Source organism: Chiloscyllium punctatum, chromosome 30 (assembly GCF_047496795.1).
Source record: "Chiloscyllium punctatum isolate Juve2018m chromosome 30, sChiPun1.3, whole genome shotgun sequence".
Taxonomy (NCBI): domain Eukaryota; kingdom Metazoa; phylum Chordata; class Chondrichthyes; order Orectolobiformes; family Hemiscylliidae; genus Chiloscyllium; species Chiloscyllium punctatum.
This window is the reverse complement of record NC_092768.1, coordinates 47,836,896-47,850,968: the sequence shown is the minus strand read 5'-3', so window position 1 is coordinate 47,850,968 and position 14,073 is coordinate 47,836,896. Positions and strand designations below refer to the sequence as shown.

At 43.6% G+C, this 14,073-nt stretch overlaps 1 protein-coding gene across 1 annotated transcript; it reads left to right on the top strand.

Moving 5' to 3' along the window:
- Positions 1 to 2,177: 2,177 nt before the first annotated feature.
- LOC140455612 (uncharacterized) lies at positions 2,178 to 11,673 on the top strand. The gene is made up of 3 exons (XM_072550528.1): positions 2,178 to 2,256; positions 6,724 to 6,826; positions 7,078 to 11,673. Exon 3 carries the CDS (start codon positions 7,672 to 7,674, stop codon positions 9,517 to 9,519), a length of 1,848 nt encoding a protein of 615 aa, XP_072406629.1. The 5' UTR covers positions 2,178 to 2,256; positions 6,724 to 6,826; positions 7,078 to 7,671; the 3' UTR covers positions 9,520 to 11,673.
- Positions 11,674 to 14,073: the final 2,400 nt, after the last annotated feature.

Below are 14,073 nucleotides of genomic sequence, written 5' to 3'. Positions count from 1 at the left end.
GAGGTATAGTGGACAGTGAAGAGGGTTACCTCAGATGACAACGGAATCTTGATCAGATGGGCCAATGGACTGAGAAGTGGCAGATGGAGTTTAATTCAGATAAATGTGAGGTGCTGCATTTTGGAAAAGAAACTCCTGGCAGGACTTATACACTTAATGGTAAGGTCTTAGGGAGTGCTGCTGAACAAAGAGACCTTGGAGTACAGGTTCATGGATCCTTGAAAGTGGAGTCGCAGGTAGATAGGATAGTGAAGAAGGCGTTTGGTATGCTTTATTGGTCAGAGTTCTTGAGTACAGGAGTTGGGAGGTCATGTTGCGGCTGTACAGGACATTGGTTAGGCCACTGTTGGAATATTGCGTGCAATTCTGGTCTCCTTCCTTTCGGAAAGATGTTGTGAAACTTGAAAGGGTTCAGAAAAGATTTACAAGGATGTTGCCAGGGTTGGAGAATTTGAGCTATGGAGAGAGGTTGAATAGGCTGGGGCTGTTTCTCCTGGAGCGTCAGAGGTTGAGGGGTGACTTTATAGAGATTTATAAAATCATGAGGGGCATAAATAGATGAAGTATTTTCCTTTGGGTGGGGGAGTCCAGACTAGAGGGCATAGTTTTAGGGTGGGAGGGGAAAGATATAAAAGAGACCTAAAGGGCAACATTTTCATGTAGAGGGTGGTACATGTATGGAACGAGCTGCCAGAGGAAGTGGCTAGTACAATTACAACATTTAAAAGGCGTTTGGATGGGTATATGAATAGGAAGGGTTTGGAGGGATATGGACCGGGTGCTGGCAGGTGGGACGAGATTGGGTTGGGATATCTGGTCAGCATGGACAAGTTGGACGGAAGGGTCAGTTTCCGTACTGTACATCTCTATGACTCCGTGACTAAGTGAAGTGGATAATGTAGATGTAATATATCAGGACTTTCAGAAGGTATTTGATAAGGTGCCACAGAGAAGGTTGATATGCAAGGTGAGATCACATGAGATGCAAGGTCATATTTTACTTTGGATAGAGAATGGACTAACCAACAAAAAGCAGAGTTGGGATAAATGGATCTTTTTCTGTGGGAAGAGTCTTCAATTATGTTGGTTATTTTCTTGAAGCAGCAGAGGGGGAAGGTCAAGGAAAACCGATACAATTCTAAAAGGACTAGACAAAGTAACCTCAGGAAGAATATCTCCACTGACTGTGGTGTCCAGAACCAGAAATCATAGTCTAAGTTACAGAGTAGGCCATTTCAGACAGGGATAAGGAGAAATGTCTTCACCGGTGAATTGTGAGCCTGTGGAATTCTCTGCTCCAGAAAGTTATTGAGGTCAAAATATTGAATGTTTTCAAGAAGGAGGTAGATTAGACAAAAGGGATCAAAGGATACAGAGAGAAAGCGGTACAAGGTACTGAGTCGGATGATAAGCCATGATCAGATTGAATTGTGCAGCAGGCACGAAGGGCTCAATTGTCAACTACAGCTGCTATTTTCAACATTTCTACGATAGTGAATCAGGACATTCCGAGAGAGGTGAAGGGAGGTGGAGGGGCACTAGAAGATGTGAATGTTGAGAGTTGGAAATTGGAGCTGAAGAGAGCTGGACCTCTACAGGAGGTGACTGCTAGACAGGGCAGGCTGTCAGGTATCAACTCATAGGGGAGATACACAATGAGTCACAACTTACTTTCTGAGTCATTGAGACAATGCACAAGTCTCATAGAACACTAAAGATAATCAGTCTCCTCTCTTGCTTCCTTCTATGCCACTAATCCTTGTGTGCCTCAATTATGTGTCACTGTCTCCTGTGGCCCTCCTTTCTGTGCATGTGCTAACCCCACTACTGCATACTATCACTGCCTTGGATTCCGTGAGACTTCCTCTTCTAATATGCTGTGAAAAACATTAAAGGCTACACATCGTACGCTGATGTTGTCAGTTTGAAAGCCTCCAAGGATGAAGCCTGCTACTCCCACATTAGAAATCTCTGTCAAACATTTAGCAGGGGACTGAGACAGCAGCTGCAATAAGTGAGGTTTTATTCAGATGGGACAATGACAAGTTTAAATCCCCACCTGATCTGCTGCTCAAAATCACCTCCATTTCCCCGGTCAGTTTCCCAAGTTTCAGGAAACTCGTGTTGCTCCAGGAATATTTGGATTGGCTGTGAGTGACGTCAATCAGAGAGCCCACCCACTCTGCCCATTGTCTCCTCTTCCTCTTCCAGAGCTGGTTCACTTCCTATAGGGACTGAAAACCAAGTGAGGAGATGGTGAGTGAAGGAGCAGCTTTTATACAAATTGTATCCCATAATATCCACACCAATCTTCAGGCAGTCTGACTATCCTGTGGGCAGTCAGGGGGTGGAAATGTCCCTTATGCTGTGTGAGAAGATCCAGCTGAGAGAGCGGTTTACTCGGTGCTTTGTGCTGAACTGTTTGACTGGAGCTGTGTGTTGGATATTGAGTGTGTTTATTGGAAGCATTTCCCTCTGATTTCCAGACTGAGTTTTGTTGATAGAGTCACAGAGATGTACAGCATGGAAACAGACTCTTCGGTCCAACCCATCCATGCCGACCAGATATCCCAACCCAGTCTAGTCCCACCTGCCAGCACCCTGCCCATATCCCTCCAAACTCTTCCTATTCATATACCCATCCAAATGCCTCTTAAATGTTGCAATTGTACCAGCCTCCACCACATCCTCTGGCAGCTCATTCCATGCATGTACCACCCTCTGCGTGAAAGAGTTGCCCCTTAGGTTTCTTTTATATCTTTCCCCTCTCACCCTAAACCTATGCCTTCTAGTTCTGGACTCCCTGATCCCAGGGAAAAGACTTTGCCTATTTATCCTATCCAAGCCCCTCATAATTTTGTAAACCTCTATAAGGTCACCCCTCAGCATCCGACGCTCCAGGGAAAACAGCCCCAGCCTGTTCAGCCTCTCCCTGTAGCTCAGATCCTCCAACCCTGGCAACATCCTTGTAAATCTTTTCTGAACCCTTTCAAGGTTCACAACATCTTTCCGATAGGAAGGAGACCAGAACTGCACGCAATATTCCAACAGTGGCCTAACCAATGTCCTGTACAGCCATAACATGAGCTCCCAACTCCTGTACTCAATACTCTTACCAACAAAGGAAAGTATACCAAATGCCTTCTTCACTGTCCTATCTACCTGCGACTCCATTTCAAGGAGCTATGAACTGCACTCCAAGGTCTCTTTGTCCAGCAACACTCCCTAGGACCTGACTATTAAGTGTATAAGTCCTGCTAAGATTTGCTTTCCAAAAATGCAGCACCTCGCATTTATCTGAATTAAACTCCATCTGCCACTTCTCAGCCCATTGGCCTATCTGGTCCAGATCCTGTTGTAATCTGAGGTAACCCTCTTCGCTGTGCACTACACCTCCAATTTTGGTGTCATCTGCAAACTTACTAACTGTGCCTCTTATGCTCGCATCCAAATTATTTATGTAAATGGCAAAAAGCAGAGGTCACAGCACCGATCCTTGTGGCACTCCACTGGTCACAGGCCTCCAGTCTGAAAAACAACTCTCCACCACCACCCTGTCTTCTACCTTTGAGCAGTTATGTGTCCAAATGGCTAGTTCTCCCTGTATTCCATGAGATCTAACCTTGCTAATCAGTCTCCCATGGGGAACCTTGTCGAACGCCTTACTGAAGTCCATATAGATCACATCTACTGCTCTGCCCTCATCAATCTTCTCTGTTATTTCTTCAAAAAACTCAATCAAGTTTGTGAGACATGATTTCCCACGCACAAAATCATGTTGACTATCTCGAATCAGACCTTGCCTTTCCAAATACATGTACATCCTGTCCCTCAGGATTCCCTCCAACAAGTTGCCCACCACCGAGGTCAGGCTCACTGGTCTATAGTTCCCTGGCTTGTCTTTACTACCCTTCTTAAACAGTGGCACCACGTTTACCAACCTCCAGTCTTCTGGCACCTCACCTGTGACTATCGATGATACAAATATCTCAGCAAGAGGCCCAGCAATCACTTCTTTGGTTTCCACAGAGTTCTCGAGTACACCTAATCAGGTCCTGGGGATGTATCCACTTTGAAGCATTTCAAGACATCCAGCTCTTCCTCCTCTGTAATCTGGACGTTTTGCAAGATGTCACCATCTATTTCCCTACAGACTATATCTTTCATATCCTTTTCCGCAGTAAATACTGATGCAAAATATTCATTTAGTATCTCCCCCATTTTCTGTGGCTCCACACATTAGATGCTGATATTTGAGGGGTTCTATTCTCTCCCTAGTTACCCTTTTGTCCTTAATATATTTGTAAAAACCCTTTGGATTCTCCTTACTTCTATTTGCCAAAATTATCCCATGTTCCCTTTTTGCCCTCCTGATTTCCCTCTTAAGTATACTCCTACTTTCTTGATACTCTTATAAGGATTCACTCGGTCTATCCTGTCTATACCTGACATCTGCTTCCTTCTTTTTCTTAACCAAACCCTCAATTTGTTTCGTCATCCAGCATTCCCTATGCCTACCAGCCTTGCCTTCACCCTGACAGGAATATACTTTCTCTGGATTCATTTTATCTCATTTCTGAAGGCTTCTCACTTTCCAGCCGTCCCTTAACCTGCGAACATCTGCCTCCAATCAACTTTCGAAAATTCTTGCCTAATTCCGTCAAAATTAGCCTTTCTCCAATTTAGAACTTCAATTTTTAGATCTGGTCCATTCTTTTCCATTACTATTTTAAAATGAATAGAATTATGGTCGCTGGCCCCAAAGTGCTCCCCCACTGACACCTCAGTCACCTGCCCTGCCTTATTTCCCATCAGTAGGTCAAGTTTTGCACCTTCTCTGGTAGGTACATCCACATACTGAATCAGAAAATTGTCTTGTACGCACTTAACAAATTCCTCTCCATCTAAACCCTTAACTCTATGGCAGTCCCAGTCGATGTTTGGAAAAAATCCCCTACCATAACTACTCTATTATTCTTACAGATAGCTGAGATCTCCTTAAAAGTTTGTTTCTTAATTTCCCTCTGACTATTTGGGGGTCTATAATACAATCCCGATAAGGTGATCATCCCTTTCTTATTTCTCAGTTCCACCCAAATAACTTCCCTGGATGTGTTTCCAGGAATATCCTCCCTCAGCACAGCTGTAATGCTATCCCTTATCAAAAATGCCACTCCCCCTTTTCTCTTGCCTCCCTTTCTATCCTTCCTGTAGCATTTGTATCCTGGAACATTAAGCTGCCAATCCTGCCCATCCGTGAACCATGTTTCCATAATTGCTATTATATCCCAGTCCCATGTTCCTAACCATGCCCTGAGTTCATCTGCCTTCCCTGTAGGCCCTTGCATTGAAATAAATGAAGTTTAATTTATTAGTCCTACCTTGTCCCTGCCTGCCCTGACTGTTTGACTCACTTCTGTTCTCAGCTGGAACTGTCTCAGATTGATCTCTTTCCTCACTATCTCCCTGGGTTCCCCCGCCCCCACCTTACTAGTTTAAATCCTCCCAAGCAGTTCTAGCAAATTTCCCTGCCAGTCTCCTTCCAATTTAGGTGCAATCTGTCCTTCTTGTACAGGTCACTTCTACCCCAAAAGAGATTCCAATGATCCAAAAATGTGAATCCTTCTCCCAAACACCAGCTCCTCAGCCATGCATTCATCTGCTCTACCCTCCTATTCCTGCCCTCACTGGCTCGTAGAAGTGGGAGTAATCCAGATATTACTACCCTTGAGAATCTCATTTTTAAAATTTCTGCCGAACTCTCTGTAATGTCCCTTCAGAGTCTCAACCTTTTCCCTTCCAATGTGGACAATGACATCCCGCTGGCCCCTCTTCCCTGTGAGAACATTCTGCACCCTCTCTGAGATATCCTTGATCCTGGCACCAGGGAAACAACACACCATTCTGCTTTTTCTCTTCTGGCCACAGATATGTCTGTCTGTACCTCGGACTACAGAATCCCCTAACACAATTAATCTCTTGGAAGCCAACGTACCCCTCGTAGCATTAGAGCCAGTCTCAATACCAGAAACTTGGCTGTTTGTGCTATGTTCCCCTGAGAATCCATCACCCCCTACATTTTCCAAAACAGCATACCTGTTTGAAATGGGTATGTCCACAAAAGACTCCTGCCCTACGTGCTGACCTCTCTCACCCTTCCTGGAGTTAACCCATCTATGTGACTGTATCTGAGACTTTCCCCCCTTCCTATAACTGCCATCCATCACATACTGTTGGTGTTGCAAATTCCTCATCGCTTCTATCTGTCTCTCCAACCGATCCACTCGATCTGATAAGATTCGCATCCAACAGCATTTATGGCAGATATAATCCGCAGTAACCCTTAAATTTTCTTTAAACTCTCACATCTGACAAGAAGTACATATCACTGCAAAGGCCATTTTTGTTCCTTCACAATGTACAGGACCTAGAAAATAACACCATCTTATTCCTCTACAAACACTGCCCCAGGTTAAATTAATAGCTATGGCTTATATTTTAAGTTTAATCAAGAGATTTATCTCCAAAAACATATAATCGGGCTCATTCCTGAATATAAGTAGTATGACTCAATGGCCTGTTTCTCACTGTAATTCTATCAATGTAACTTTCCGTGGTTGGATTTGAACTCTCAATCTCAGGACTGTTAAACCATGAACATAACAATTTAGCTGCATACCGAGAGGCACGTTTATTGAAGTTATTTTAATGTTTTCTTCATAGATTTTTACCTGAAGGCCTCGGCCTTTCCCAAAAGCCTGGCTTGGATTTAATCATTTTTCTCCAGTGCTATGGCTGAGTGCTGAAATTGGGATGTGCAGTCTGAGTGAGTACAGTGTTTCTAATTTCTCAGAATAAACCAGAACCCTTCAACTGGCTACTCTGAAGCAATTTTTTCCTTAGCCTTTAGTCCAATGTGGTGAAACTAAGTGGATGAAATTTCAAAATCTCCATTGAAATAACTTCCTCTGACTGTGTTTAACATGTAAGGCATACATCTGTGGCATGAACTGAGCACATTGTCATGTGATAGCCTTTTAACACACTGCCTGATTATAATTTCCATCATCCCAACAGCATTTGGGAAGAGAGGTGCCGGAAAGAGAAAACGAATTCGCCATATTGTCAGCTCCTGGTCACTGTCCAGGATCCGTGCTGGAAACAGATGGTGTGTGTCTGTCAAGTGAGGAAAAGGAAAGGACTTATACCTTATCCCTCGCACAGGCAAGAGCAGACTGCCACTCACTGTGGAACAGTCTCTAAACTAAGGAGTGAGAAGAATTGCACCATATTACACCAGAGAATAAAGAGATGATAGATACCACAGATAGATGCTGACCATCACCCAAGAAACAACTGCAAAACTGTGGAGATATATTGAGTTCCTTTGAAGCATTGCTCAACACAAAGAATGTTGGACAGTGAAACCATCATCTGGAAATCGGTCAGGTCAGGGAGCTTTGATGCTCATCAGATCTGAAATCGGTCAGTGGTGTTGAGCCTTCCATCAGGACCAACCTTTCTCAAGGTTCGGCTGTGAGTGATCGGTCAGGGTGAGGCTGGGAAGAAGTGTGAGTGGCTCCAAGTGTGGTGAGAGCTTCAGTCATTCATTGAGCTTCATGAACTACTGACTCACTCCTAAAGGTGAGATACTGTTAAAGTGTGAGGTGTATGCAGAGTGCTCTATGGGCTCATAAAGATCTCCTAAAACACAAGGTGTATCTGTTGTACAGCTACATGGAAAAGGAACATTTCAAGTGTCAAGTGTGTGACCAAGTCTTTGCACAATTAGCAATGCTCCAGAAACACCAACACTTTCACACTGCGGAGAAGCTATTCACGTGTGAGGTGTGTGATAAAGCATTCACACGGTCATCAAGTCTCAAGGTCCATCGGACAGTCCATACAGGGGAGAAACCCTTTAAGTGTATGGTTTGCAATAAAGCTTTTGCAACATCGACAAAGCTGCTAATGCATCAAACGATTCATACAGGAGAGAGGCTATTTACATGCAATGTGTGCAGCAAATCATTCTTAAACTTATCTGACTTTCATGTGCACCAACATTTTCACACAGGAGAGAAACCATTCTCATGTGAGCTCTGTGACAAATCTTTCTCAGGCTTATCAACCCTCCGTAGACACCAGCGGATTCACACAGGGGAGAAACCATTCATATGTGAGTTGTGCAATAAATCATTCTCACGGTTAACGAACCTGCAGATCCACCAACGCATTCACACAGGGGAGAAGCCATTCACATGTGAGGTGTGTGACAAAACATTCTCACGCTCAGGAACCCTGCGCAAACACCAACTTATTCACACAGGCAAGAAACCCTTTGCATGCGAATTGTGTGACAAATCATACTTGCAGTTAACCAGCCTCCAAATCCACCAACGCATTCACACTGGGGAGAAACCATTCACATGTGAAGTATGTGACAAGTCGTTCTCAGCCTCATCAACCCTCCTAGTACACAGCCGTATTCACACAGGGGAGAAGCCGTTCACATGTGAGGTGTGTGACAAATCATTCACACGCCCAGGAACCCTGTGTAAACATCAATTTATTCACACGGGCGAAAAACCCTTCCCATGTGAATTGTGTGACAAATCATACTTGAAGTTAACCAGCCTCCAGATCCACCAACGCATTCACACTGGGGAGAAACCATTCACATGTGATGTATGTGAAAAGTCGTTCTCAGCCTCATCAACCCTCCTAGTACACAGCCGTATTCACACAGGGGAGAAGCCGTTCACATGTGAGGTGTGTGACAAATCATTCTCACACTCAGGAACTCTGCGCAAACATCAATTTATTCACACGGGTGAGAAACCCTTCCCATGCGAATTGTGTGACAAATCATACTTGCAGTTAATCAGCCTCCAGATCCACCAACGCATTCACACTGGGGAGAAACCATTCACATGTGATGTATGTGACAAGTCGTTCTCAGACTCATCAACCCTCCGCAAACACAGCCGTATTCACACAGGGGAAAAGCCATTCACATGTGAGAAATGTGACCAATCATTCTTGGATTCATCAACCCTCCGCAGGCATCAACACACCCACACAGGAAAGAAACTATTCAGATGTGAGGTTTGCAGTAAAGCTTTTGTAACATCAACAAGTCTTCTAATACATCAGAGGATCCACACAGGGGAGAAACCATTTCGGTGTAAAGTGTGTGACAAGTCATTCTTGTGGCCCTCAAACCTCCTTCGACACCAATGCATTCACACAAGAGAGAAACCATTCAGGTGCAAGGTGTGCAACAAAGCCTTTGCACAATCATCGAGCCTCCTGGTCCATCAGACAGTTCACACAGGGGAGAAACCCTTCAGGTGTGAGGTGTGCGTTAAATCATTCTCACAGCTATCGAGCCTCCACCGACACCAGCGCATTCATACAGAGGAGAAACCATTCAAGTGTGAGGTGTGTACCAAATTGTTTTCACAGTCATCGCACGTCTGCAAACACCAACGTGTTCACATGGCAGAAACCACTTAAGAGCATGGTGTGGAACAATTCATTCCCCTCTATGTACACCAACGTTCACATAGTGGAAAAAACATACATGTGTGAGGTTTGAGATAAAGCTTTGTGACATCTTTGACACTCCTGAAGGACCAGAGCACTCACTGAGTGGAAAAAAAAATCAAATGTGAGCTTTGTCTTTCATCAAATCCTCTGCATTCCTGATACTTTAGTGGATTCACAAAAGGGAGAAACCCTTCAAGAGTGAGGTGTACAACAACTCCTTCTTGCACTCATCGATTTTCCACACATATCAACACATTCACACGACGGACAAGCTGCTCAAGTGGGATAAATCATTTTCAAAGTTTTGGAACCTCCTGTCCAATGCGGAGATTTGCACAGAGAAAGATTCCTCAGGTGTACTGTTTCTGACAAACCTGTCAGCTCTTTCTTTCACCTCTTGAAGGAACATCCATCCATCCTGGTAACAAACCATTCATGTGTGAAGTGTGTGATAAGGCTTTCACATCGGCATGTCTCCTGATGCATCAGCACGTTCACACAGGGGAGAAAACCTGTCAGTGAATTCTGGAATATCAGTGAACCTACATGGCAGAGTAGCCTTTCCAATGTGACTTGTGACAAGATTGTTTCACCTCTTCCTTCACTCTCTAAATGGACTCAGAGCTGGGTCACCTGCTTACTGAGGGCTGTCTGTGTTGTTTCCCCTCCAGGACTCACACAGGGAGAGCTGCCGTTCCAAAGCACTGTCTGTCTCAGCAGGGTCTGTCTCAAACCTCTCCCACCATCCGTCCCATTGATTCAAGAAAGTCATAGTAATCTTTGACCCAATCACCAAACATCACCAACGAAGACATCTGTACATATACAAGTTCCTGCTTATGCAGAAGCCATTGTGTCTTGAGAATGGTAGTAGAACCAGTGAAGAAAGAAATAGAGAGAAAAAGATCAGAGGGAATGTGCAGATGAGAAGTACAGAATGAGATAGAGAGAGGACTGGAATAGAGACAGACATTGAGGAAGTTTGGAAGTGGTGGGGATGTGGCTTGGGGCAGGACAGAAAGAGAGAGAGAGAGAAGCTATGACCAACATTCAAAAATACTCACTTTACACAGTTACAGTGTAATTTATTTAATTATGATTTTGCAACTTTTTTTAATGTTAGTCCATTATTTGGTAAATTATGTTGTGAGTAAAGCTTAATGTAGAGAGGTTTGGAGTAGAGAAGAAAACCTGTTCTGGAGTATGTACAATTTTGTTCTGTCCCCCTTATGATTTCTTTCAATGTCTCTGCTACAGAAGTGTCTGTCTGAGGATAGGCCTTTTCTGACTGTCTCTGTTAGGATGACTTTTGATGTGTTGAAGAGGCCTACATTCCAGGAAACTGCTGCTTCCAGACTAGTTTGATTTCTCAAATTTCTTCAAACTTCAGCTCTAAGGAGCCCCTGAAAATAGAAGCATGGCCTTTGAGTAAATCTCAAATGGAGACCTCAGTATTTTGACCACGGTTAGGTAGGGAAATAGGGCTAGATGTGACAGAGATAGGAAGGGTTTGAGGCCATGGGACAATTGTATCTGAGCATCCAGCCCGTTATCTGTGACCAACGACTCTGGGAGTCTATGTATTGCAATGTTTGAGAAATTAACATTTTGTGCGGCCAGTATGGAAAATAAAGAGCATGAAAGCATGGGAAGGGTTAAAGCATGAAGACCACTGGCAATCTGTGGTCTGTGGAAGGCAGGATGGGATGGGATGAGAATAGTGGAATGCTCTTACATCAATTAGCAGAGTAAGGTTAAGGCTGAAAGGTCACTATGGCGAGATGAGATAACAGTTAGTAGAGCTAGTTTTCCTGTTAAGTGTTATTATGACAGGATTGGGACCATACATATTTGGGACATGACATTAAAATATCTAACTAATAGTCGAGTCAGCTTGAGACAGGAGACTATTGTAATGGATGGAATAGCTAAATATCTATCATGACAGATTGGTCTAGAATGAAAGACCATTGTTGCAAAGAGTTAGTAATAAATATCTAACTGTAACATTAGAATAACATTAAGTAGAATGTACAACTAAAGAGATAATGGAAACTAACATCACTGGTTTAATGTGTAGCTAGAGTGAGGTACTGTGATTAATATAGCTGAAAATGTGTTGCTGGAAAAGCGCAACAGGTCAGGCAGCATCAAAGGAACAGGAGAATCGACGTTTCAGGCATAAGCCCTTCTTCAGGAATCCTGAAGAAGGGCTTATGCCCGAAACGTCGATTCTCCTGTTCCTTGGATGCTGCCTGACCTGCTGCGCTTTTCCAGCAACATATTTTCAGCTCTGATCTCCAGCATCTGCAGTCCTCACTTTCTCCTTTGATTAATATAGTTGGACATGCTGATATGCTAACAGAAACATGATAAAAAAAAGTTAAAAACCACAGACCCTGAGGTCCGTGGGCATTCGAGAATCTGCTTTCTTGGTGTCATGGTTTTTTGTTTGTAAATAAAAGACCAACTTCTTGAAGAACTCTCTGCATCTCCTGCTTCTCTACATTTTCTCCACGGCACCAACCACTTTGAGTGGGCGTCCACAATGACTAAGAGCATTGAGCTCATGAAAGGACCCACAAAGTCAATGTGTGACCAAGCCCAGGGTTTACCAGGCCACTACCATGAAAGTGGAGGAAGCTACTGGTGGTAATTTCTGTCCTTGTTGGCATTCTGGGCACTGTCCACCAATGCAACTCGGTCTGCATCCAATCCTGGCCACCGGACATGACTTTCTCCAACAATGTGGGCAGCACGATGGCACAGTGGTTAGCACCGCAGCCTCACAGCGCCAGAGACCTGGGTTCAATTCCCGCCTCAGACAACTGTCTGTGTGGAGATTGCACATTCTCCTCGTGTCTGCGTGGGTTTCCTCCCACAGTCCAAAAATGTGCAGGTTAGGTGAATTAGCCATGCTAAATTTCCCGTAGTGTTAGGTGAAGGGGTAAATGTAGGGGGGGTGGGTTGCTCTTTGGAGGTTCAGTATGGACTTGTTGGGCCGAAGGGCCTGTTTTCACACTAATCAATCTAATCTAATCTTCATTTTGGAAACCCCTGAGTTTAGCCAGTATCTGGCAGTGACGTTTGCTCTTGCTCCCTACGATATGTTGTTTTCTACTGTGATATGGTCTCTCCCAGTCATCCCTTAAGTTATAAATTCTAGATAAAACAGACTTAATTTGTATAGTTTCTCCTTAAAATCCAGATATCATTCTTATAAATCAACATTGTACTCCCTCCAAAGCTATTATATCCTTCCTAAGATCTAGTGCCCAGATCTGCTCACAGTTGTCCAAGTGGTTTTGTATAAGTGCAGCTTAATTTTTGCATCCTTGTCCTTCATTTCTCGAGATACTAAGGCCAGCATTCCATTAGCTTTCTTGATTATTTTCTGCATCTGTTTGTAACATTTTAAAGATCTCTGCACCTGAACCCCCAAATCTATGGACATCCTGTGGACATTTGACTTCATAGTAGCCTGAATTCTCCTTTTTTGATCCAAAATGAAAAACCTCACACTTGCCTACATTGAACTCCATCTGCCATTTTACCTATTCACTTATCGACACTATCATCGACACCATCTACAGTGTCACCTAACTTTTGGTCATCAGCAAATAAGGAGATATAACCTTCTATGCCGTTATCCAAGTTGTTAATAAATATTGTAAATAATTGAGTCCCTAACACAGATCCTGCAGGACACGACTGGTCACATCCTGCCAATTTGAGTACCTACCCATTATTCTTCCTTTACGTTTTGGAAGTCCATATAAACAACCACGGACATTCCCGTAGCCAGTAGCTTAGTCATCTCTTGAAAATAATCAATGAGGTTTGTCAGGCATGATATATCTGTCATCAATCTATGCTGGCTGTTCCTGAATAACTGAAAAACTGAGAGTATAGACTCGAACAATTTGTCCACCAAAGATGTTCGGCTAGCTGGTCTGAATGGGATAACCGAACACCTTGAAAATTTTCAATAATCGACGCTATCGGTTTTACTCGGCAATTCAAGAACCAAAGGAATTGGTATCTGGATTTTTGACAACATTAGGATGACTGGCAGAGGCATGTGTCTTTGGTTTAACTCTTAATGAGATACTGACAGACTGTCTGGTACATGGGATTAATGATGTAACCAAGCAAAAGCACCCAACTGGACGCTCAGACACCCTAGTTCTAGACTCCTCAAAGAGGGGAAAACATCCACCATCATCTAGTCTGCCTAGCCCTGGTAGAATTTTGTGTTTTTCAATCTTCTCTCACGCTTTTAAAATCACGTGAATATAGGCCCAATCCAACCAATGTCTTATAGGCAGTCCTGAAATCCCACTATTAGTCTCGTGAATCTCCATTGCATTCCCTCAATGACAAACATATCCTTTCTGAGGAAGGGAGACAAAAACAGATAAATTACTCCAGATTCGGTCTCACCAAGGCTCTGTATAATTGCAGTATGACACCCCTATTTCAGAACTCAAGGCCTCTTGTCATGAAGGCCAGTATACTATT

Bases quoted from the DNA above. Each gene is read 5' to 3' on its own strand.
- LOC140455612 (XM_072550528.1), top strand. From the start codon at position 7,672: ATGCAGAGTGCTCTATGGGCTCATAAAGATCTCCTAAAACACAAGGTG.